General features: G+C 35.9%; 3 protein-coding genes across 5 annotated transcripts; 1 reads left to right on the top strand and 2 right to left on the bottom strand.

The window, feature by feature from the left end:
- The first annotated feature begins 11,050 nt into the window (after positions 1 to 11,050).
- Positions 11,051 to 12,181, top strand: LOC116169456 (cuticle protein 16.5-like). Its single transcript, XM_031485557.1, has 2 exons — positions 11,051 to 11,102; positions 11,214 to 12,181. Exons 1-2 carry the CDS (start codon positions 11,091 to 11,093, stop codon positions 12,105 to 12,107), a joined length of 906 nt encoding a protein of 301 aa, XP_031341417.1. The 5' UTR covers positions 11,051 to 11,090; the 3' UTR covers positions 12,108 to 12,181.
- A 3,113-nt stretch (positions 12,182 to 15,294) lies between these two features.
- LOC116169434 (E3 ubiquitin-protein ligase Topors-like) lies at positions 15,295 to 17,578 on the bottom strand. Of its 2 annotated transcripts, XM_031485531.1 has the most exons (7): positions 17,417 to 17,578; positions 17,194 to 17,365; positions 16,969 to 17,147; positions 16,802 to 16,921; positions 16,611 to 16,751; positions 15,605 to 16,121; positions 15,295 to 15,558 (listed from the first exon to the last, which is right to left on the bottom strand). In XM_031485531.1, exons 2-7 carry the CDS (start codon positions 17,347 to 17,349, stop codon positions 15,310 to 15,312), a joined length of 1,362 nt encoding a protein of 453 aa, XP_031341391.1. In that variant the 5' UTR covers positions 17,350 to 17,365; positions 17,417 to 17,578; the 3' UTR covers positions 15,295 to 15,309. The 2 variants fall into 2 exon arrangements, with proteins under 2 accessions (XP_031341391.1, XP_031341382.1); XM_031485522.1 differs by having other exon boundaries at positions 15,329 to 16,121; positions 17,417 to 17,577.
- A 1,125-nt stretch (positions 17,579 to 18,703) lies between these two features.
- LOC116169473 (myb protein-like) lies at positions 18,704 to 22,972 on the bottom strand. Of its 2 annotated transcripts, XM_031485579.1 has the most exons (4): positions 22,765 to 22,959; positions 22,566 to 22,676; positions 21,309 to 21,410; positions 18,704 to 19,614 (listed from the first exon to the last, which is right to left on the bottom strand). In XM_031485579.1, exons 1-4 carry the CDS (start codon positions 22,942 to 22,944, stop codon positions 19,495 to 19,497), a joined length of 513 nt encoding a protein of 170 aa, XP_031341439.1. In that variant the 5' UTR covers positions 22,945 to 22,959; the 3' UTR covers positions 18,704 to 19,494. The 2 variants fall into 2 exon arrangements, with proteins under 2 accessions (XP_031341439.1, XP_031341447.1); XM_031485587.1 differs by lacking the exon at positions 21,309 to 21,410 and having other exon boundaries at positions 22,765 to 22,972.
- Between the last annotated feature and the right edge of the window lie 704 nt (positions 22,973 to 23,676).

The raw sequence follows: 23,676 nt of genomic DNA, 5'->3' as shown, positions 1-23,676 counted from the left end.
GGTGTGGCGGCCAATTACTGGACAAAATTAATTGCAGGTAGATAATGAAATCCGTGTGGTGAACTTTTAAGCTTATACCCTTGACCGGCATATTATTGTGATATTAATTCATTTCGGATCGAAATGATTAGATGAAATTTGTTTTGTTAGTTGTTGTGACTGTTACCTTACCCGTCAATTTAAAAAAAATGATCTACCTACTTCCTTAATCAATACAAATCGAATTTTATACCGTAATGAAGATACGATCTGCACGTATTGATAACCAAAAGAAATTACGGTTGAACTAGTAAGACATTGATCTAGTTATTTAGAATTAATTAAATTAAATGTGCGTCTTAATGTTTAATTAATGAGACCGGAACATAAATTTCTAACCTTGAACTCCATTCTTGTCTCGACTGCAATTTTATCCTTTTTGGTAACACTCGCTGATGGCAAGTTTGGGTGGGCTTTCTCAATAAGAAGTCATCATTACGTAACTAAATTACTAAACAAAAACAAACAACAGAACAAGTGCCCGTACCCGAACATCCTGTGCCCCATAAACCACCCCTTTACATAAGCTCGTTAAAATATCGTACATCGGTACCCAATTGTGACGTTTTAATGTGAAAATTTCAGTTTGTTTTTCAGGTACATTTATGAACACCACACCACAATAAACTCTAATTTCAACGCTGAGAAAGAAAATGGAACGGGCTGCTGTTAGTAATGAACAGGAGGAAAAAGATGCTGATGTACTGATTCTCAAGACAGCGATTTACTTGTGCTCAACATTTGATGCTATTTTCATTGTTGGCAAAGACGTTGATCTGCTTGTTTTACTATCAGCACTAGCCGCATCTCTAAGTAGCATCTACTTCCGCAAACCAGGAAGAAGCATTGTTGAAAGATTATGTTCCGCCAATAGTTTGAAAGATGAAGAAGTGGCTGAGAACATTATGTTTCTCAATGCGTTTAGTACCTGCGGCACGACATCGGCCAATCTTCGACAAAAAGTAAATTGAATCTTGCTTCTTTGCTACCAACGACCGACGTTGTCCGCTATCATGCGTTTAGTCCAAACATGATATATAGAATCGAAAAAAACCGAAGGCTAGGGATGGAAACTTGGCAGCAATGAGCATATTCCACTCTCAACGACAGAGCAACCAGCACCCGATACTTACTAAAATTGATTTTAGGGAACTTGTCGAAAGAGATGTACCATGGTCCATGGAAATAGGGAATCACAATAGCACAACCCACAATGGGTGGATATTGCTTCTAAAATTTATGGAAAGTTGAACTGTCTTAGATCCATTGAAAAATGAATAATTTTGAAAGACTATATCCTGAAGAGCTAGGAGAAAGTGAAAAAAATTACACTACAGGGGTACAGCGGACAAACTATTAACAAATATAGCAAAGATGCCTTTAAAATTCCTAGGTCGATTTGTCTTGAATCGATTAAAATAAGAAAAAAGACACTTTCAACACGTGTTGTACACGAAATTTTTTTGCACAGTGATCCATAATAACCCACAATTGAATAATTTTATCGACATTCGCGATTAACTGTCACTCAAAAATGGATGCTATTGTTCATAGACAGGACTAAACTCCATGCAAACGCATAGTAAAAATCGTGAAAAAAAGTACCACCTTCCATACGATTTTTCCTTAAAAAAAAGTCCGATAAAGTTAATCATGGAAAACCGATTACTTGAATTTGAAATGAAATTAACTGCTTCTGACTTCTCTTGATTTTCTGAAAAATATATTAGCTTAATTTATTAATATTTCACAAACCATTTGATCTCAACATGTATTTTTTCTGGGAGCAATATGTACTGGGAGCGAATTTTCCGGAAGCGCGTTGTTCTGGGAGCGAATTGTCCGGTTGCGAATTTTCCGGGCGCGAATTGTCCTACAGCCGACATTGCGTAATGGAAGAGATGCGTGCAACTCCACAAGTAGCCATACTGTAAATGACGACGAGCATTTGGAGCATTTGCTGCAAAGGTTTTAATTTTAGAGCTTACGATTCTCCCTTACTGCCTTCATTAAAGTAGAAACTTTGTTGGTAGGTATTATTTGAGAAATGTACAGGATATTCCATTTTAAAAAGGCACAATTTTGAATTAAAAAAAATAAATTATAATAAACAAATTATTTTTCTTTAGAGAATACAAACTTCCCTTAGGAAAATGTGGAAAAAATTGATGGTACACGGAAACAAGCAACAATTTTTTAATAAACCCAGCGAACAAAATGTATCATTTGGGAGTTACCCAAAGTCCCTGTTTCTCCACTAGACTATATAAACTGTTCAGAATTTTATAAATCTTTCAAGGTCACGTTATACTTGTAACGTTCGTTACCAAAACCGAAATTCGGGGCTTTCCTATGACGGCGTATGTACTTTACTTGGGACTAACAAAACCAGTCTGCTTTTTAAGCTTCTGTTAAATCAGAGCTTGCGGGAAATAAAAAAAACCTTGCAATTGCTGCCGAAATTTTCGCTTCATTCCACTTTCTACGAAAACTGTTCACTTTAGAAAACTGAAATGAAATAATTTATTACTGTATACAAGAAAATTACACAACAAAAGGTACAGACAATAAACACTCATTTTATTGAATACACCTCGTTAGCATTCGCTGTGTTGAGGTTGCCTTCATAATAGAAAATGAGAAGAGTGAGAAAATGCTCCCCAGCAGCAATACCAACATACTATATACAAAATTAAATAAAATTTAATATTGGAATAATTGATAATTAAATAATTCAATGAATAGTGACGTAATTACAAACTGCTTTGATTGCATTGAGTACAATTTATTGGTAAAGGAAAAAAATGCGGGGTTGGGGCGATGGGGTTCTAATTAAATAAAATTGCAATCTGTCTTATTTGCGCAGTGTATTTTCAAAAGGAGAAGAATGGGCGAATCCTATTAGAAAATAGCAAGAAGGTACCATGGTAAAAGGGAAGGGTAAAAGATATTCCTCTTTGATTATCCACTAAAAAAAAACCTACTGAACATAACAAGAGACGAACTTCATCCTCATCCGTCCAAAAAAGTATGAAACCAAAACTTTAAAAAAACACAACAAAACATTAGTAAACGCGTTTTTGCAGTAAAGTTAACATGATTTTAGGGTACTGCATCCATAATTACGATTTGTGTTGCAGGTTTTTTATGCAAAAATACCTGTAGATTAAAATCCCGTGAAATACTGTACTAAATAAATATTGGCTAAATACGTAATTAATGTAAGTCTATAATTACATATCTTTGTTACTTTCTAACAAGTTGCTGATCATATCTTCTTACGTCATCCAACACCTTTTGCCAGCCACAATGATTAGTGTGAATTTAAAGTTAGCTAAAGACTGCCACAAATCATTTTGATATTTCAGCTGAAGATTGTTAGTTTTTGAGGCGTAGTGCAAAAAAAATTTCGACCAGATGCAATCTACATGAAATCATACTTTATGATGAGGTCCCATTAATATCTGGTAAATAAAATTCTCGTAAAATGTCGAAATTTTATAAATGTTATTAACTTAAATTTCCATGTGTTGCAAATTCTTGTAGGCAATCTATATAAACAAAATTACTGGGTAGTAACGTCACAACGAACTACTGGGTATGATCATCGTCTGACACACTTACTCCTGAAATGGATCTTTGTGGTGTTTGTACACCATACTAATCCATGTCTTTAGCTTTTATTTAACAAAGGGAAAAGTCACCAACTGTAGCAGACAATGTGGAGGGAGGCATCTTATACGTGAATAAGTGGCTTTTCTCTAGTAGAGCAACGCTAAATCAAAGCTAAGCATTGATAATAATGGGGCTCCTTCAGCTTGAAAAAGATAGCACGTCAAGGATTACGTGCATTATAATGAAAACTGTCTCGAAGACTTATATAGTTTGTCGTAGAACAAACTTATGAAAGCTAGAAATTCCTTAAAATTGCAACAATACCAACGAGCGCAACATGTAATCTAAAACATCTAGACCATCTTGTTAATTGCCCAATTAATTTGTGTCAGTTATAGTTTAAATAAATAACAAGTTTACAGCTCCAGTCAACATGAAGCCATAAAATGATTTAACCATTTCTTATAAGGTTAGCTACATTCTTAAGTAAAAAATTGTAATATCGATTGTCACATAATCAGCATATTGGGCAATGTAATCAAAATTGGAATTTATTATACGTCCGGTAATGTTACCGCCTATTATGTGGCCATAAATGTTGAGCATGACTATAGTGTTTTGCCAGGACGACAGCTCGAGGCGCTCCTGAACGCTTTCATCTGATCAGCTATTAGTCATAGAACTCATTCATGCAAATTTGCTACAAATACCGTGTTCCAAATTAATAAATTAGTTAGTAGACGAATTGTATAGCCGGCCCATAATGAATACGAACTAATTATTCTTGTAGGTACGCCTTTTAAGAATAATATTGTGGGCTAGGCTACCATCTAAATTTAATCAAAACTTAATTACGGCTAATGAAATGTTATCATGTAAATACAATAAAATAACAACGCTTATTTATCAAACTGATGCCTTCGTTCTTATGTCACGAAGTGTTATGTAAAGGCAGTAAGGAGTAGTCAACGCAATTAATGATATTATTTTAATTAGCTATAATTTTAACAAGTGTAAATAATTATTATGGGCTCACTTTTGGATCGACGTTATAAATGTGATCATCAAACCAAGAAATTGCCAGCTTTAAGCCGGTTTTACTTCAGTTTCAAGTTTCGCAATTTTTTATTTACGTTACGTAAAAATTAATCAATAACGAGATGACGGATCTTAAAAATAGTTCCGACAAATTAAGTCATAAATTTGCAACTATGGCGATCGTATTCTTTAGACTTCTTATTGCATTAGAACTTTCAATGAATTTTCATTAAAAGAAGTAGCCACATGGCACTCAAGGGTTCAGGTTTTTGAGAGGAATACTTCTACAAATCTTATTTAGATCTCATCATAACGCATATTATGCAAAATGATACATTAAAAAAAACAAAGCAATACCAATTACTCTTTTAAATTGAATTACTCAGGAGCGAATTATACGGGAGCAAACTTTTGGGTTGCGAATTATAAATGATTCCGATGCGAATTATCCAGAAGTGAATTTTTAGCATGCGAGTTATAGGAAGCACACGAAATGGGTGCGATAACTTATTTGTAGGGTGCGATTGGGTGCTATATTGATTATTGACTCCATGATTAATGTATAAAAAAGTGTGTATGAGTCGGTGGCAAAATGAATACGAAGGCAAGTGCTATCGTAAATCCGCATCCGTATACGGGAAAGTAATGCTTTTTTTAGTCTGACGTTGTAATTTACACATTTTTGTTTCATAGTCCTTGGTAATTGTTGTTAGTATTAAATGCACCGTGTAAAATTCAATAAAAGTTAAGAGAATGTGAAAATTATAACGCTCTAAACAATGCAGGTAAAGAAAAGTTACATATAGAAACAATTGATTATGTAAGTGTTCTATTAATGACCGTAAGGCTAAGGTACATTCGATAACTGCAGAAACATAAATTGCAATTTCAGAATTTGTTTTTGTACATACACGCCCATGTAAAAGCAGGTCTGTCGTTAAATTTCTAAAGATACATTTTTTATAACAAATTATATTCTTTTACGGAATTATTGCTACCACTGCAGGATTTCATCAGATCAATTCGCTTACTTTATACAAGGAAACTGTTAAGAATTACTGTTAATGCCTGGTGAGCGACGTTATTTCTTACTTTGTATAACTATATTTATCCATGCAAAATGATGCAATTGGTCTACATTATTTGTTGTGATTCATAATCTTTATTACTTACCGAGAACTAAATTAATGACCTAATAATTAAAAACCTTTACGCCTACGAGTAAAAGAATTAAGGCGCGCGAAGATGCTGCAACCTTGCGCCCTTAAAAGCAAGCGGGCGCGTTACAAAGTGCAATAATAAAACACTCAAAATTGTGTTAATTAAAATTCACCTTTTTAAATAAGGCATTTTATATGCACATTTCTCAATCGAGTTAATGAGGTCATTAAAATTAAACCTTCGGAGAGTTAAAGATCACATAGGAAATGTAAGTAGTTGTACAAACGTCGGAATGTCTTTAGTATACCTAAAGCTGTGCTTACCTAATATCCACCGATATAAAATTGGAGGTCAAAAAGTTGGAAAAAATAGCCGCATGGATCACGACTTGCTATTGTTTCTTTGTAGACTTGCGTGGGTGCTTTGTTAAAAAATAAATTAATGTTTCCCGGCAAAATTATTTAAATGAATATTCGATAAGAGCGGGAAATGGGTGTCCAAATTTGAATTAATGCATACTCTTTCTTTGTAATTAACACGAGTTGTGTACTAATTCTTATAATGTTTAACTCATAATTGCGTATATTTTTATTGGGTCAGTGCAATACATTAAAGGTATATCGATTCTTGAAAAAACCGCATGCAATGTGTCAACACCATATCTTTACATTATGGGAATTTTCAACACACGATATCAATATCTGCGTGTAAGCTGATCAAATCGACTGCGTAACGCTATAGTCGCATATGGTGTTTAAATGCAAACAAGTAAGTGCAGGGTTACCTATATTTTATTGAAAAATTGATAAATTAAGCATATGGGTAGCATGCATGAGTAGGCAAATATAAATCACCGCTTAATTGGTAAGCGATCAAGAACAACCTTGCATTAATTTTTATTTAGGTATCTTCCTGAAAAAAGTGACCTCCAAGAGTGACTAAAATTTACAAGATGTCGGAATTATAAGAATTTCCAATTTACTTATTACTAACCTAACTAACCTACTAACGACATGACCGTGTTGAGGTTTTAGCCTTGGATAATTTGATGGAATTACTTTGTAAAAACTCAATATGCAACCGATTTTTTGTGTACTATTTGTATTTTACCAGGTTCCCTCGGTAAATTCATTTCCGCAAAAAATAGTATATTGAAAGACAAGTACTTGAACTGCAATACTTTCAACGACTACAACTAAAAAATCTTTTAATTTGTAAGTATTCAGCTCTTATAAAAATACTTTCAATGAACTGTGAGAGACACGTTACTTTTAAAAAAAATGGTCATTGCATATGTTCGAATATTTTTAATAGTTTTTTTTAAATACATAATCCGACCATGAATTGCAATTAGAATTCTTTTTGAGTTTTCGAGTGATGTAACTCAAAATGGGGTAAAAGATACAAAACTTTCCCCATACTTATTAAATAGAACAATTGTAAAAAAAATGACTAGTTTCTTTTATTTTATGTGTTGGTTTGGTGTCAAATTCTTGCTTGAGACTGTGATTATTACTTGAAGCCTTTTAGGACACTCCAAAGCCTCATCACGCTCGGCTGTATTCACACATCTCGTTCGGGAATAAGTTCAAAATCATCAGCCGAACAGACGTTAGTTGTGTAGCATTTACTAGCACTTTGCCAATCCAAATTCCACGACCCATATTGGTAGAATTGGGTTCCATCACTCACTCGAAGCACTCCATTCTTCAGGTCGTCGATTGTAGACTAGGTCACATCTTACGATGGTCTTCGTTGCATCCGTATCTAACAAGATTGTACACGTTTTCCCGAATACAGCACCATCTATGTATAAACTATTTGGTTGGCTCTTAGATGTCTATGTTCCGGGCATAACTCAGGTAGGTCGATGCTGGCCCCTTCCCATCGACCTGTTTTAGTTTTCCTGGGTATTGGTCGCTGTACTGGCGGCATCTAATGTGTCCATTTTTAGCACAGCTCCAGCGTCGCAGTCCTCGTCGCCTTATTCGTTGCTGCTCCAATCTGTTCACTATTTTTTCCATAGCCTTTTCCACATTCTCATGTCCCGCAAGTTTCAAAGCTTGTTGCGTTTCTACGTGGCGAACACCATCGAATGTCGATGGCTTTAACTCGAACTTTCGTCGTACTAGTAGGTATTTTCACACAGTTCGGAAGCTTCTTTGTGGGACGATTGTGTAACGGCACCTAGATCTAGTCTGTATTATCATACCATTTTGCATTTTCTTCACTTTTACGTGTAACATTAGTCATCAAACCAAACGTTGTTAAAATATTCAACACAAAATCGTGGCATGTTATACCGGGTGTTTCTCAAAGATGTTTGCCCCTATAACTTTTACTTTTTTATACATTAAAATGAAATATGGCAATAGCCTGGGCAATAGTGTATGAGAGGAAAATATGCATTAAAAGGCTTATTCAATTGCAACTGTAATTTTTGGATTTTAAATCCCGAATGTGCTTATATATTTCGATAGAACATGGCAATCTGAACAAAGGAAGCAAACAAGCTTGGTAGCTATTGGCCTAAAAATAGGTTAATGTAAAATAGTCGGTGCGTTGGAGCTTTGCAGTAGTGTCAAATTATCGTTGATTCCTACGTGAAAGTGTAGAAATTATTTTCTTATCCACCGTTTATAGTTCGCTCGTTGTAGGTAAGGGTTAATACCAAAATCCTACTCATAATAAAGTTATAACAAATTCAGGACAGTGACGGGTTAATAGAATTACGTGGGTGGACGCGGAAGATCGGCAACAGGGGGTCTACTAATACTATGCCCCCAAGAGGGGAGGTGCCTCTTTTGACAACAATACCTCAAAAAGTAAAAAATTTAGTGGTTTTAGAATTTAGACGGACTATTTGTATGTAAACAATCTTTCAAATTCAGAATTTTTATTTGGTCTTCCCGCCACTACACTACGATTACTGTTTGGCACCAGATCAGTAGGAGCCAATACCAACCTTAAAACGCAGTATAAGGTTCCTCTATCTATCTTTTTGTGAACCTACATAGTGCGACGAAGTGCCTTTCCCTGCATCTCCTTGCTTGGTAAATCACTTTTTTCTTCTTCTTGGAGGGGGCGCCCCACCCGCCTAATTTTTCTTTGATACATAGTAGACTATTGTTTATACACATTAAACCATTCCAGAGATGTTTCTGACATTTTCACATTACAAGATCAATCCTAATTAAAACAAAAAGTCAAAAATCCCATAATTCTATTCCTGCAATACATTTCATTTCAAAACAAACTATAATTTTGACAAAAATCCACAATTGCATTGGAATTAGACATTAATTCGCATAATATCGTAATCTTCTCCCCCAGTGCATGAAAAAATATATTTTTAAATTATTTCTTAAGTTTCAAATAAACGATGCAACTAACTCCAACAGCAAAAGCAAAATGGCAAACGCGGAACAACAAATAACAAATAAATAACAAAGTAATATTGTGAGCAAGAGGCGAAGAGAGCACTTTCAAATTTTTTTTCGATTTTAATAACCCTTATGTACATTTAATGGCTGAACGAGAATACAAACATGAAATAATTTTTAATTTCTGATCGAATGACACCAATACCAAGTCTGTAAGTTCCGGAGCCTTTGCGACTCAGACAGACATCAGACAGACATCAAGAGCGCAAAAGTGCACTTTTTATTTTTTATAAGTGAAAGTGCACTAAAAAGAAGGATTTTTGGAACGACTTAAACACAAATTTGATGGTAGAGTTCAAGATAAACAAACAATCAACACTCGATATGTGACAAATTCCGATATTTTCTACTTGTCTTGGCTTTTTTTTAAATTAACTCATGAGATATTTTGAAATAGCTGGGAGTGCAGGGACGAACGCTGAAACCAAGCTGAATCTTCCATTAAACTTCCCTCTAGCTCTATCTAAATGACAATGTTTTTGCAATTACAAATTACAATCGACGACCGTTTCGCGATTAGTGCAATGTAATGCCAGCGCAGTCGAAATCCTCAACATTACTTTGCCTCATTTTAATTTGATTGCATAAAGTGTCACCTGTTTTTAAAGGTTAATTGTATCACCCTTAACCTTTTAAACTAAAGTTGTTTCAATTTCGATTTTTAACGGTCCAATAATACAGGTTGTGTAATTCCCGTCTGAAACAATACGAAGTCTTGTGCGGTTGCTTTATGTTCCATATTAATACCAGGTAAAGGTGTCTAGATGTGAGCCGTATTTTTCTAACGATAACATTAGCATGGTATTTCTGTTGCAAAATCCTCCTTTACTATTGATACGATTACCTATAATGGCGCATTCATGTGGGTTCAGGAAGTAACGTTTGGAAATCTCCGGCTCCGGTAGTCCAGTAATCGAAGGTTACATTCACATCTCATTACAACAAGTCATTTCTTAGTCATAATTAGGTGTAATTAGACTGAATTATATAAAAAAAATTATTTATTTCTGCATATAATGAAACCATGCCTTTTCGGGAAGATCTTGTGTTACCTAACAGATCAAAAAGTAAGAGATTACAAGATTAAAAGACAAATAATGTAGTTTCTGATTTTCCATCAACTGGAGTACCTACTTACGTTAAAAAAATTAGTTTACTTTACGACGTTTTCCTTATGTAGGAGAACTTAGCGCATATCCTATAATTGCAACATAATGCTTATTGATGAATAAACAAAGATAATAGTAAATAATTTTTTGGAGAGTTCTGAGAGCAGATTGCAATCAGCAAGTACGATTTTAATGCATAACTTACATTTTATGCCTAACACAGTTTTGTTGTCAAAACGACTTGGCTTTTAATAATTTGAGAAATAGCAAAGATGCCTAGCGACGTTTTAAAATTTGTTGCGTTGTGGGCAGAAGATTTAGCAGAAAGAAATTACTCAACGATCGCGTCAATTAAATCTGCGTATAATATAAATTACGACGATTTCTAGTAATTAATGAAAATGAAACGAATTTTATCATCTCAAGGATTCTTTTTATATAAAAAATGCAATGCCAAAAGAGTACGACCACGCTTACAATCGTTGATTATTTAATATTACGGCATAAAGTAGTAGTAGCAAATGGGAGATTTAACACCAACTTAAATAAAATGGTATACTATACCGATGCGGTGAAAGTTTCCAAACTGAGCCCGGGTTGAGGGCCACACCTTCGCAAGTACTATATAAACATTGTAGCCCCAGTAAAGCTCACACAAATCATAGGCCGTTGTACAAAACGCAACATGGCAATTAAAGTGAGTAAAATTGTTAAGTGATAAGTGCGTACGATTTGTATGGATTTAATTTTAATTATAGCACGACGTGCAAAAGGAATATATTTCTAATATTTAGTTTTTCGGTTTCAGTTAGTAATCATTGCCGCTTTGGCAACCATCGCTCGTGCTGGAGCACCCTATGGATACGCAGCAGCCCCAGCTGCATACGCCGCTCACGCGCTTCCATACGGATACGCCGCTCCCGCATATGCAAAAATTGCGGCGCCTGTTTCATACGCAGCACCAGCTTTGTCTTACGCCGCCGCCCCAGCCGTGTCCTATGCACACGCTCCAGCTGTATCCTACGCCGCTGCCGCTCCAGCAATCAGCTACGCTCCAGCCATCGCTAAAGTAGCCGCCCCAGCTTACGCATACGCCGCACCTGCTATTGCCAAAGTTGCCGCTCCAATTGCTTACGCCGCCCCCATCGCCAAAACCATCGTTGCCGAACCGGTCGCTCCACCAAACTACGAATTTGGATACGCCGTCAACGACCCCCACACCGGAGACTCAAAAAGCCAACAAGAAGTCCGTCACGGTGACGCCGTCCAAGGCAGCTATTCCCTCATCGAATCTGATGGCACCAAACGTACCGTTCAGTACACAGCCGATGACCACAACGGCTTCAACGCAATCGTTACAAAGGAACCCATCGCAGTTAAGGCCGTAGCGCCCGCCGTTGCCGTAGCACCCGCCGTAGCGAAAATTGCAGCACCCGCATACGCGTACGCCGCACCAGCCCACGCATACGCCGCACCAGCCCACGCATACGCCGCACCAGCTCACGCTTACGCAGCGCCTGCCTTAAGTTACGCTGCCGCACCAGCCTACGCCAAATTCGCCGCGGCGCCTGCCATTAGTTACGCCGCCCCAGCCATCGCCAAATACGCTGCCGCGCCTGCAATTTCCTACGCGGCCGCCCCCGCCATCGGTTACGGATACGGTGCCCCAATTGCCAAACTTGCCGCTCACGGCTATTATTAAAAGTACCTTTGTTTTTTAGTTATTTGTGTATAAATTTTTGTATATTTATTTAAGGCTGTTTTCGCCAAATACAATTTTACAAACGTGAACACTTTGGTAATTATTAATGCCATGAAAATGAAACACCTTGTTAAGAAGTTATTTCCATTTCGTTCTATTCAAGTTTTGTTATGTTATGGCTATTGTCGATCAGAAAATGAGAACGTCCCAGCTCAACACAAAACGTCAAGTTGGTTATGTCCATCGCTTCTGTTTTTGGGTCTGGGTGGTATACATTGAGAGGATAAATTCTAAAATGGCATTATTTTGGAACTAAATCCTGAAACGATCCTAATTAATAAGTCGCAACTCGTTCGGAAAACTTTGTAATGCTAAAGTTGTCTTCGCCCATTATGCAAATTCAAAAAAATGCTGGTAAAGTTAAAAAAGTGGAAGATTCAAATAATATTGACGATACAAGATATTCGGAATAACAATGGTCTTTATTATACACCATGCGCTCAGCTGTTGCACCCAGTTTGGTGTCGCAACACCCATCGTGCGGGTATCTTTTTCATCCTCGAAAGTTCTATTAAGTAATCCCGCTCTGTGGAAATGGTTATCTCCATCAACTTCGGCGGTTTTTCAACACAACATTCTGAATATCTGACAGATATAGGTTTTTCTTAGGCCAGAAAAATGAAAATGGGAGTGGTGATCACAACATTAATTAGACTTTTAGTTAGATCACCAGTTTCGGACCAATATAATAAATTGTAAGTTCTTGTAGTCCGTAGTATCGAAAAATCACATTAACATTTTTAGTTTCTGATGAAGGTTGCAATGCCAACCGAAATATATAAAATTCATTAAATAACGGTCTTTACATTTTGGCTTACCAGTTACCACCTTAACGCCTACTGGTCTAGGACTTCCCCCATCTTAACCACCTTATACTAGTTACCACGTACCTAGTGCTGAGAGGGATGCATAATATTGATGTCGTCCTGGTACAAAAACTTTAACCTACAAAGGGCTAATACGAGGTCTGGGACTGAAAGGGACGCGGATCATTACTGAACCAATAGAAACCAATCCCAGATCGTGCATTTTAGCTACGAATAGCGTTAAGTTACTACCACTATGGGAATTCTACTACAGAGACCTGGTAGCAGTATCGCTGACAGCGAAAAGGGATGGGGGCGAGATGGGGCTTGTGCTCGTATCCGCATACCGCGACCTTATCCACCACCAAGCATCAACAGAAGAGGTGAGTCTCTCTCTAGATGACACGAATGGCATGTGGCAGAAGAACCCTTCTTATCAGACCATAGATATACAGTGTGTCCCAGATCGGGTGGGATTGCATGGGTAACTTTCTTATTATTAAAGATAGAGAATTGGTTAAATGGACAATGTTTTGCAGTTTTAGATGCTTATTTAAAATTTCCTTGTGGAAATTCAAAATGTCGAATAGGTTCGACGTAAATTCAAAAAAACTAAAATTGGTCATTTCCTTTAATGTCTTATATCATCGAAAGTACAAGAGATATAAAAAAAAGTTTTATATAAAAGTTACTGTCTTTGATACGCCTAATTTAGAATTGATGTCAAAAAAAAATTTAAGATGGCTACCTTTGAGGAACATTTACCAACTTCCTAAAGTTAAATAGGCGCCATATTGGATTTTTAGATTATTTGATAGATTTTTTAATTCTCTTTTCAACGAGCTATCATAGCATAAGATTGAAAATAAGATACCAGTTATATCAACGGTTTTTATATTTTAATCAAGTAGGCTATGGTGAATTAAAAAAAAAACAAAGCAAAATCTATTCGAGGCAACAAAACTATGAAAATAATTACATCAGATGTTGAAAATATCAGGGGCGCAGTCATGGGAGGGGGGTTTGGGCGTTACTCCCTCCAAAATTTTACATAAGTAGTCGTAGAAAAATTTTGACTTTTATGTCGTCACTTATTGACTATCATATTATCCATACTTACCTACATACCTACAAAATGCTGGTAGGTATAACTACAAACTATCCCCTCGAAAAAATGCCTTGCCATTATCCAAACACATTTCAAGACAATTCGATTTAATTTATACAATGTATTACCATTGATGCATTGTCCGAGGTCACATTTTGTAGGTGGTTTATCCGTAAGAATATCGAAACTAACAGTTTTACCAGTTCATGTATATGAATAGGTAATAATAACACAACTGCGCGAAGCCGTTCTAAAGGCGTGTTATAGTGTCAATGGCAACACGTTGTCTAAAGTAAACTGTCTTGAAGTGTGTTTACTAATAATGGCCAGTATTTTAAACACGTCATGTGATTGTTTTCATTGTTGTGTTGCCTCGATTAGTTTTTGTTTTGTTTTTTTTTAAATTCATCATAGCCTACTTGATTAAAATATAAAAACCGTTGATATAACTGGTATCTTATTTCCAATCTTATGCTATGATAGCTCGTTGAAAAGAGAATAAAAAATCTATCAAATAATGTAAAAATCCAATATGGCACCTATTTAAGTTTAGGAAGTTGGTAAATGTTCCTCAAAAGTAGCCATCTTGAATTTTGTTTTGATATCAATTCTAAATTAAGTGTATCAAAGACAGTAACTTTTATATAAAACTTTTTTTATATCTCTTGTACTTTCGATGATATAAGACATTAAAGAAAATGACCAATTTTAGTTTTTTTGAATTTACGTCGAACCTATTCGACATTTTGAATTTCCACAAGGAAATTTTAAATAAGCATCTAAAACTGCAAAACATTGTCCATTTAACCAATTCTCTATCTTTAATAAAAAGAAAGTTACCCATGCAATGCCACCCGATCTGGGACACACTGTATACTTTATTGGAAAACCTTATATGTTTGTATAGGAAGATCCATTCACTTAGCTACCCATTAGCCCAAAAATTAAAACAAATTTTTTTGTATCTACAATCTACTTTGCCTTTTTGGGTGCTCCCAACAAAGTCTCGAATGAGGTTTGTTTTTAAAACCAAGATTAGGGTAAATAAATCTATGGTGATGATGCAGCCTGTAAATGAAATTGCGTCCCTATGTCTTGCTGCTGTTAGTTGTTTAATTCGTTATTTAATTAAGAAAAAAGTCAAGAACGTATATGACTACTAATGAAAAGAGGAAAAAGTACACTATCACTTTTAAATCAAGAATTAAAACTTAAAGATCCAGAAAGATCAATGTGAATTCTTTTTGCTGAATAATTTCTTGAACTTACCTTGCCTTCTTTTTATACTTCTGTTTCTTTCTGGACCGTTTATTAGCAGAGTCATTACTAAAGGAGGTAGTAGAATCGCTGGAATCTTCGCTACTGCTACTCGATGAAGCGTTTGACGAACAGCATCTTTGGCAACATTTCTTTTTAATCTTTGATCGCCTCTCTTTTGATTGTCGCTTTCGCTTAAATCGTACCTTAAGAGGTAGAACTGGTTTGCGATAAGCTTCACTACTGCTGCTTAAATCGCTACTCACACTCGTTGGGGGATCGAGCGTCCTAACATCCTCGTTCGTATCAGAATCGAGCAGAATCACTTCGGGCGCCGGCGGTTCCCCGATAATTACGTCGGAATCGTGACTGCTGTCAGAGTTGATCTCAATAACTTCAATGGTCGGCCTTCGGAATGGATTGTTGTTGACTGTAATCGGTTCCGGTACGTTCACTATAGCTACATCACTATCATCCTCTTGGTCCGAGATTGAGTATGTGGGCGAAGTCGGTCGGTTTGAGTAAACAATGTGGCGATCGTATCCGATCATGTCAAATGGTGATCGCATGAAATTGTAAAACTCGTGGATAAAATGGTCGGTTTTGTTGGTTAGGTAGGTTTCCAACAGGCGCTTGAACGCTCTGCTTCTGATGTGCCATCGCGGTAAATGGTCCATTATTACGTCCACTAAGTGCATCACCTGCTGTGTGTTTTCACGAAGTAAGGCGTTTAATTCTCTATTCAACCATGGAACAAGTCGATTTCTGGAGGCAGGATTGTCGCTGAAAGAAGAAATCATACAAATAGTCGCCTTGTCGTGAAACTTGCAATTTCATAGCAACTGACGATATTTATTTACATGCAATCGTCCTCCTAGGACATATAGGGTGGTTCAAATTCATGGGTACCATTGGGACCTCTGTAACTGTGAGGGATACAGGGGTTCAGTGGAAGACCATGAAAATTTTTTTTTTCGTGAATTTCGCCCTTTGGTATAACAATGTAACATGTGATTTTTTAATTTGTCAGTTTTTATAATTTGGTGGGTGTTTGTAGGGGCCCTTAATTTCATGTGTTAGGTAAATAGATAATAAACGTGTCACAGTCAAATAAAACCGGGACGTATTCTATCTTTGGTTGAGTGGCACAGTTTCATTTGGGATATAATCTCATACAATACAAGACAACTATATATTTCACATTGTGCCTCGAAACAGTTCCGTGGCATTTTAAATTTTTATTATTATAATTAATTATAATTAAATACAAACCTAAAAAATTGAGGGGTAGCTTCTCTGTAACGTCCTGTAACATCCGGTGGAGCATACACCCACATATTGGTCATGTACACGGACCTTCGGAAGCTGGTAGCAGAACTCGCCCGGCGAGCATGTCGCAACCTGCCAAACCGACTGAAATTTCTCGCCAATTAAATGACCACATTTCTATCGCAATTAATTACCTTGTGTGTCTTGGCAAAATGTAATTGTCGGGAAAGTTATACATGCTGTTCGTGAGCGGATGAGAGAGTAACATTTGCTGAATGGCAAGTTCGCCTCCTTGGTCAACGGTAAAGGTGGTCCTGCAGTTTGCGTTTACGTTAACATATCAATTATTGTGGTCATTTACCTGAACTGAAAGTGGCGAGAGGGTGAACGGGGCAAGAAGTAATTTTCGATGTTGTGGAACCCCCTGCCTCCTTGAAACGGGTCGTTGACAATAACATGTTCATCGTATTCGTCGTTGGATTTAATATTATAAATTATGGACTTAAACGGTTGTTTACATAACGGACACTCAGCTTTGACCTAAAAGCGCACAGTTAGAAATGCACCATTTTGCTAGCGCTCGTACCTTCGACCACTCTAGTAGGCAGGTGAAACAGAACTGATGTCGACAGGAGTCCGAGAAGCACTTATTGTTGCAGGTACCGAGACAAATTGCGCACTTTGGCGGTGGACTTCCGGCCGATTGTCGCGGCGGAGGCGAAGGAGACGATAATTCGTTCATTTTAAGAAAGTTGCCCCTACAAAAATGAACATAAAGCTTGCCAATGGAGACACTTTTAAACAATTACCAAATAATGGAGCACTATTGATTACAACTAAATATTTTTCGTCACTTTTTTGTTGCTCAAATTATCAAAACACAGCGCACAAACTAAACTGGTTGTTAAGTTCCAGGCTGATGAATAGACGTAAATGACAAGCGGCCATTTTGATATTTAAAAAACTTTCAAGTTTTAAACAGTGGTACCAATTCCTTCCCTCCCCCATACAATATATATACAGGGTCGCCCATATGTACAGGAACCATAGAATACCATGTATCAAAACTTCGACCTTGATATTACTTTTCTCGTGTGTCCTAGTAAACGAACAAAGTATCTTTCCTCATTTTTACCTAATACTTCCCATATATTGCGTAAATACTACTCACTTATTTTCCCCAACTTCTCATTTACTAGGCATTGAATTATATGGAGATTATTCTGTACCAAAGGCGAATTTTCGTAAGTGAAGTGGGGGTGTCTTCGGAAACCTTAAATTTTCCTTTTCCTATCACGCCTTGGGTCCCAATATGCAAGATTCAAATGTTCAAAAACCCAAAAAAAAAGGATTTTCCGGAAGTGAAATTCTGGTTTGGTCTGGTCCTTTTAACTGTACGAGTATATCTACCGTTCTCCGGAATTCTATACGAGCAGCTGTTTCCATTACATGAATAATCCAGACTCTGAGATCCAACAGCCTTTATTACTAATTCTTGATGAAAGAATAATTTCAAGCACAATGCTCACATTAGGAGAGACCAAAACCTAAAATTTGTCATCTGGTTTCAGGATGAGCATACACGAAAATGTAGGTAAATCAGACTACCTTCCGTTATCGACTGCCAAGAAAAAAATTGAAGTCAAAATTAGTACATTTCAGGATGTACCTTTTGTGGTGTTTGCTAGCCTAAATTTAATGCACCAATTTTTGAAACAAAATGCAAGTTAGCAGGTTCACAATAATATATTATTTGTCAATGAATACCGTCGACTACAATTTTCACCACAGACTGAACAAACGTTCTATTTTGTCAATGTTCTTATATGCCCCAGTCCCCCCTATATATCATAATCGAAACACCAATCACATGCACGTATACCATTGACAAAAAGAGTACCTACCTTTCACTAGTCCTCATATTCATTACTCCATGTTACCATACTTGTTACCTAAAATAGAACATGAGATTCCTTATTCCCCCAACATTTTGAGAGGTAAAATGGTCAATTCCTCAGGGTTGGTAAATTCCCAATTGAGAAAGTAACAACAAAAACAAAACTTTAGGCTGCTAAATGCTGCAGAAACAGATTTAATCTTTTAGAAAAAATTTATTAGCAAGTGACGTTCTTCGAGCAAAATATGTATTTACAGCTTTTGTTTGTTGTACTTGTTACGGGATCGTTTTTATTCTTCAATTTTTGAATCAATATCAAATAATATAATATCAAATTAACATCAAGAGACATAAAAAGCTTCCATAATCGATAAAAATCATCCTTAGTGTGATATTACTACAAAATGTAAAGCACAAACACACACACTCATACAAAACACATTGCTTTTAAAGCGTTTCAGAGTAATAATAACACAAATTTGGGAGAAAGAAATACAATTTCGTCGTTCACTTCATTCAAATCTATCAAATAAATTTTGAATATACATCCTACCATAAATATGTCACACTATTGAATACAACAATAACTAACACTGCATAAAAAATTTATACTTTCGTTCTCGCTCATTCTTTATGTAATGTTAATTTACCTAAAAGTGAATAATTAAATATATTATTTTATCAACTGTACAATTCATGTTGTAATTAATTTACATATAATAGCAGCTATTGAATTACTATTCATCAAGAAAAAAGCATCACAAAGACTAGTACTGTAGGTACACAACTGTGCATGTTACTGAATGTTTGAGAACCAGTTTTCGCAATATATAAAATTCACTTATAAAGTACGTAGTGATGTAGATTAGTTCAATCTAATAGAATATCCATACACTAACTTTGCACTACTCGTTTGTACATTGACTAAATAAGCCACTCTTTACTATTTAGTCAACTGCGAACTATGTACAAGGGCGCTCTTTGAATTGTTTAAAACTTAAGGGAGCGAGGTTTTAAGCCGTTGCTCCTAAGGTAACGATGTGCTTTTTCCGTTAAATCTAGCTGATCTTGAGTACCGCCACATGCTACCATTGTCCATTTCACGTCAATCTGAAAAGTAAATAAGATGTAAAAAACTGTACCTTTGCGATTTTCAATACAATCGTTTACTTGTGACCCACCTTTGTGCACCCTATGCTGGCCGCAACTAAGTGCGTGTGACCGAGAGTAGTAGGTGGGCATAGACTTACATTCGCATGCCGGCTCATTTTAATCATAATTAATGCAAAATTCAACAAATACAAACATAAAGTTAGAGGTACTTCACTAAAGCATAACAAAATGATATTTCATCGTTACTGGTACACAAAATTCGGTTGTCATTATTTAGCAATTGTTATAAATAATATTGGAAGTCCTTTTTCTCATCAGATTTTATTTCATGTGCCTTTTTGTAAGCAATAGCTTTAGATCATATAGCCACTAAATCTGTGGCAACATGTGTGAGAGATAGTCAGCAGTAGAATATCAATCATACGCACTGCGTTGTCAGTACAAAATTCACATTCCTCATATTTCAGTGGCGTGTTACACAATCTGGAAAAAGTTTACACAGACATGAAAAAAAGCTTATAGAAAGATTTACAGGGTGTTCTATTAATAAACGTTGGCCATATCTATGGAACTGTTAACTGCACCGCTTGGGGAAAAAGATTTTAACAAAAGAGGCCAAGAGAAATCGCTGGAAATTATTTTCCAAGTTTCTAGGTTTACCGCTAGAGGGCGTACGATTCATGGTTAAGTAGAAAAATGGTTTTTTGCCTAAATGATACCCCACAATAATTCATAAGAAAAAAAAACATGCATCGCAATCTCTTACGAATTTTGCATTATTTTGATGCACGACATATTGCTCTAGCTCATAAAATATGAGGGTGGAGAAGAAATCACCCTGACAGACAAGATTTAAAAACGCTGTGAACAGATAAAATGTCATAAAAGATAATCAAAGATAATGGAGAAGTCAGACGATTTTACTGTCTTACAGTAGAATATCACTTTGAATTGGAAGTTAAAAAAAACTGACAAAAAATAAAACAGGAAATGTAAAATAATAAAAAAGAAAGAAATGTTTTGTTAGAAAGCAAATAGGTTTAAATTAAAGTGCGATAAATAAAAAATAGAGATTATAAGTAACTTGTTTTACCCAACCCTTTTAAAATTGTCATGGTTTATCAATCCTTGGTAAATAAGTTTTGCAAAATTCAGATTAAAAACACATTGATAATAATTCAAATGTCAAATTTTTAAATTGTTTTTAGCATCAGTCAGTGTACCTTGTTTCGGTAAATTGAAGTTTTCAAATTCCACTGCTCAAATTTTCCCTATTGAAAGTCAGTACAACTTTGTTACACCATTATAAAGCAATTTTAGTACTTACACTCAAATACTATTCAGATCATGAGGGCTCAACTAACAGTATTTAAGGGTGTCCAAAGTACCCCAGTGATGAGTTTATAATGGGCATTATGATCAGTGAACCACTAACAATTCTGTTTTGAGAGTAAGAGAAACATTCCCAAGTTAATTGCAATGACTTTATGCAACTAAGAGGATTAACTAATGGCACATTAGATGGAAAAGAAATTTTATTTACAAAATGTTGACCAAAACCAATCTTAAAAAATAACAATGCCGAAATAACAAACGGATAAATAGCAAAACATAAATGTTAGTAAATAGCAAATAAAATAAAAAAACATAATATACCTTACAGTTTGTGCAATAGGCTAGACAGGTCTCACCTTAGGAGGTTGAGGTGAATCAGGCTCCCCGAAGGTGATACGTTTGACTGCAGCACTACGCTGACCATGGACTCGGGATTGGGCATTGTCTGGATGCAGTCGCTGCCGGGACAAGGATATAAAGCTACAATACCCAAACATACACCCACACGCTACATACCAAGCCTAGCCTATGTGTAATACAAAAGCGACAATTGCGGAACTTAAAAACGATTAAATTACGTTATTCCGAATTGTCGCCCCTTGCAGGAAAGAGCACCAGTGTGGACAACCTTAAAGCTAACCTACGAACGATATAGTTTCAAAATAAATTATTCAGGTGCAACAATAAAACTACAAATTTAAAACAGTGCGTATCTACATATAAAATAATAAAAAAAATAACAGAAATTTTTGGTAACACTGACTGTGTACGCTTTGCATTTGATAGTCAATCATTCAACAACACAAATAACAAACAATAAACATGCACTGTAAGAATATTTAAAAATTAGTTTAAGTGCTGCATGTAATCGAGTGAATTACATTTAGTGTTCGCTTGCCCTAAAAATACTAAACCTAACTAAAAAGTAGTAAGAAAAATGCGAAGAATACTTGCGATCGTAATGACATGGCACAAGCGCTTGTAACGGATGTCGGTTTTGGGAAATATCCTTTGGTTATTGATCAGTAACTTACAGTCAAGGACTAGAGGAAAGAGGAGGTACACGGGAATTTTTTTCTTTAGTGTTTTACACATGCAATTTTTAAAATAAATCGATATATACAAATGAAAATTATTTTCAAAAATATTCGCCCTTTTTCATTACAAACAACTAAATTTCTGAGAACACTAACTCAAAATTAATATACAAAATTAACATTAATTGTAAAAAAAAACACTGTACATCTTAAATTAAAAGCGTCTCTAAAAGAACTGCTAGCTTCATGTATTAATTTTACTTTATCAAGCACCCCAAACTCATTTATGGCAAACATTATTAGTAAATCACGTTAATCCCTTTACGATTAAAGTGACAGTGTTAATTAATCAAATCAAAATGTCTGATAAGTAAAACCACTTTCAGAATAAGGAAGTTAGAAAAAAGAAGAAATTCAAACATGCTTCATTAAACAAACTCAAGCATAGAAAAAGACCTAAACCAATACAAAAACCCTACGGTAAAACTTTGTACGGGATACTGAAGTAGGAGACAGGGTGGGTGTATGGATAAAAAGGAATTAAATATGATCGCCGAAATGAAACCAATCCAATACCTTGGAGGATCCTGACTGACTCATCTCCATGATTCCGGCTACACCCACCAAGGAATCTTTCATTATTGAGGAGGGAGTCGAAAATAATATATCTTCGCCCAATGACTTACTCTGGAAGTTAAACGCAAAATTACAAATATACATTTCATCAAAATAGATCAACGTTCTACAACTACTAGGAGATCTACAATTTTATTACCGGAGTTTCGATAGCAAATGAGAGATCGGAGGAGTTAATGCTGGTCGAACTCCATGAAGGTGCCAGCGCCTTACGAACTCTCTTGTTTGGTAAAATATTCTCTTTCCCTGCCGCGATTAAGGGGACGTTTTTCCTCTTCACCGTTTGATAACCACTATCGTTCTGTAACAAGACGGTCATTCAGTCAGCAAACACTACCGCCTATAAACAATTACAGACACAGTAAAGAAGAAAGTAGAAATAAAAACACAAAACAACTGAGGGAAGAGATCTACAAATAGTACGGATACACGTTTGATGAAGAACGCAAATTCATTTTCTCCACATTGTCATTTATCTTTATTATTGTTACTATTTCGCATTTTCATTCGGTACTTTATACATACCTTGGTAGAAACATTCAAGTTTTAAATTTCTGTTCCCGAACTCAGAGCAGTCAAGTGATTATTAACGTAAATTTCATACTCCCCTCCCCCGCCCACACGTTCTTGGGCAATCTAAATTCTCGCACTCAAGTGCAGATAAGCAAGTAAATACGCATGTCTACTAAGAGAAGTGGTTTTACAATGGACACATTTTCATTAAACTAGCAGTATTCGAGACGCTCCTCATGATAAAAATGTTAGAACAACTTTACCAACCACCGTGGAAAGGAAGCCCCAGTGCATAAACCCCCGCCAAATCAAAAATTAAGACACAATAAAATGGAAAATCAGGTAAACTCGCACACTCTGAAGGCTGGAAATAAAAAAATCCTACATTCTGGTACACAGAGGCTGATTAGTTGCTTATAATTTCTGTAGCAGTGAAGGGCTGAAGGTTATTACCAAAAATGTACATTTACTCTGTAACGAAAATGAAACTGGAGTACTAGATTCTACGGTATCAATATAGTTGAGAGATTTTATGACA

This window comes from Photinus pyralis, unplaced genomic scaffold (assembly GCF_008802855.1).
Source record: "Photinus pyralis isolate 1611_PpyrPB1 unplaced genomic scaffold, Ppyr1.3 Ppyr1.4_LG1, whole genome shotgun sequence".
In the NCBI taxonomy this organism is placed as follows: domain Eukaryota; kingdom Metazoa; phylum Arthropoda; class Insecta; order Coleoptera; family Lampyridae; genus Photinus; species Photinus pyralis.
Note: the sequence above shows the minus strand (reverse complement) of the source record. Positions and strands in the feature narration are given on the sequence as shown.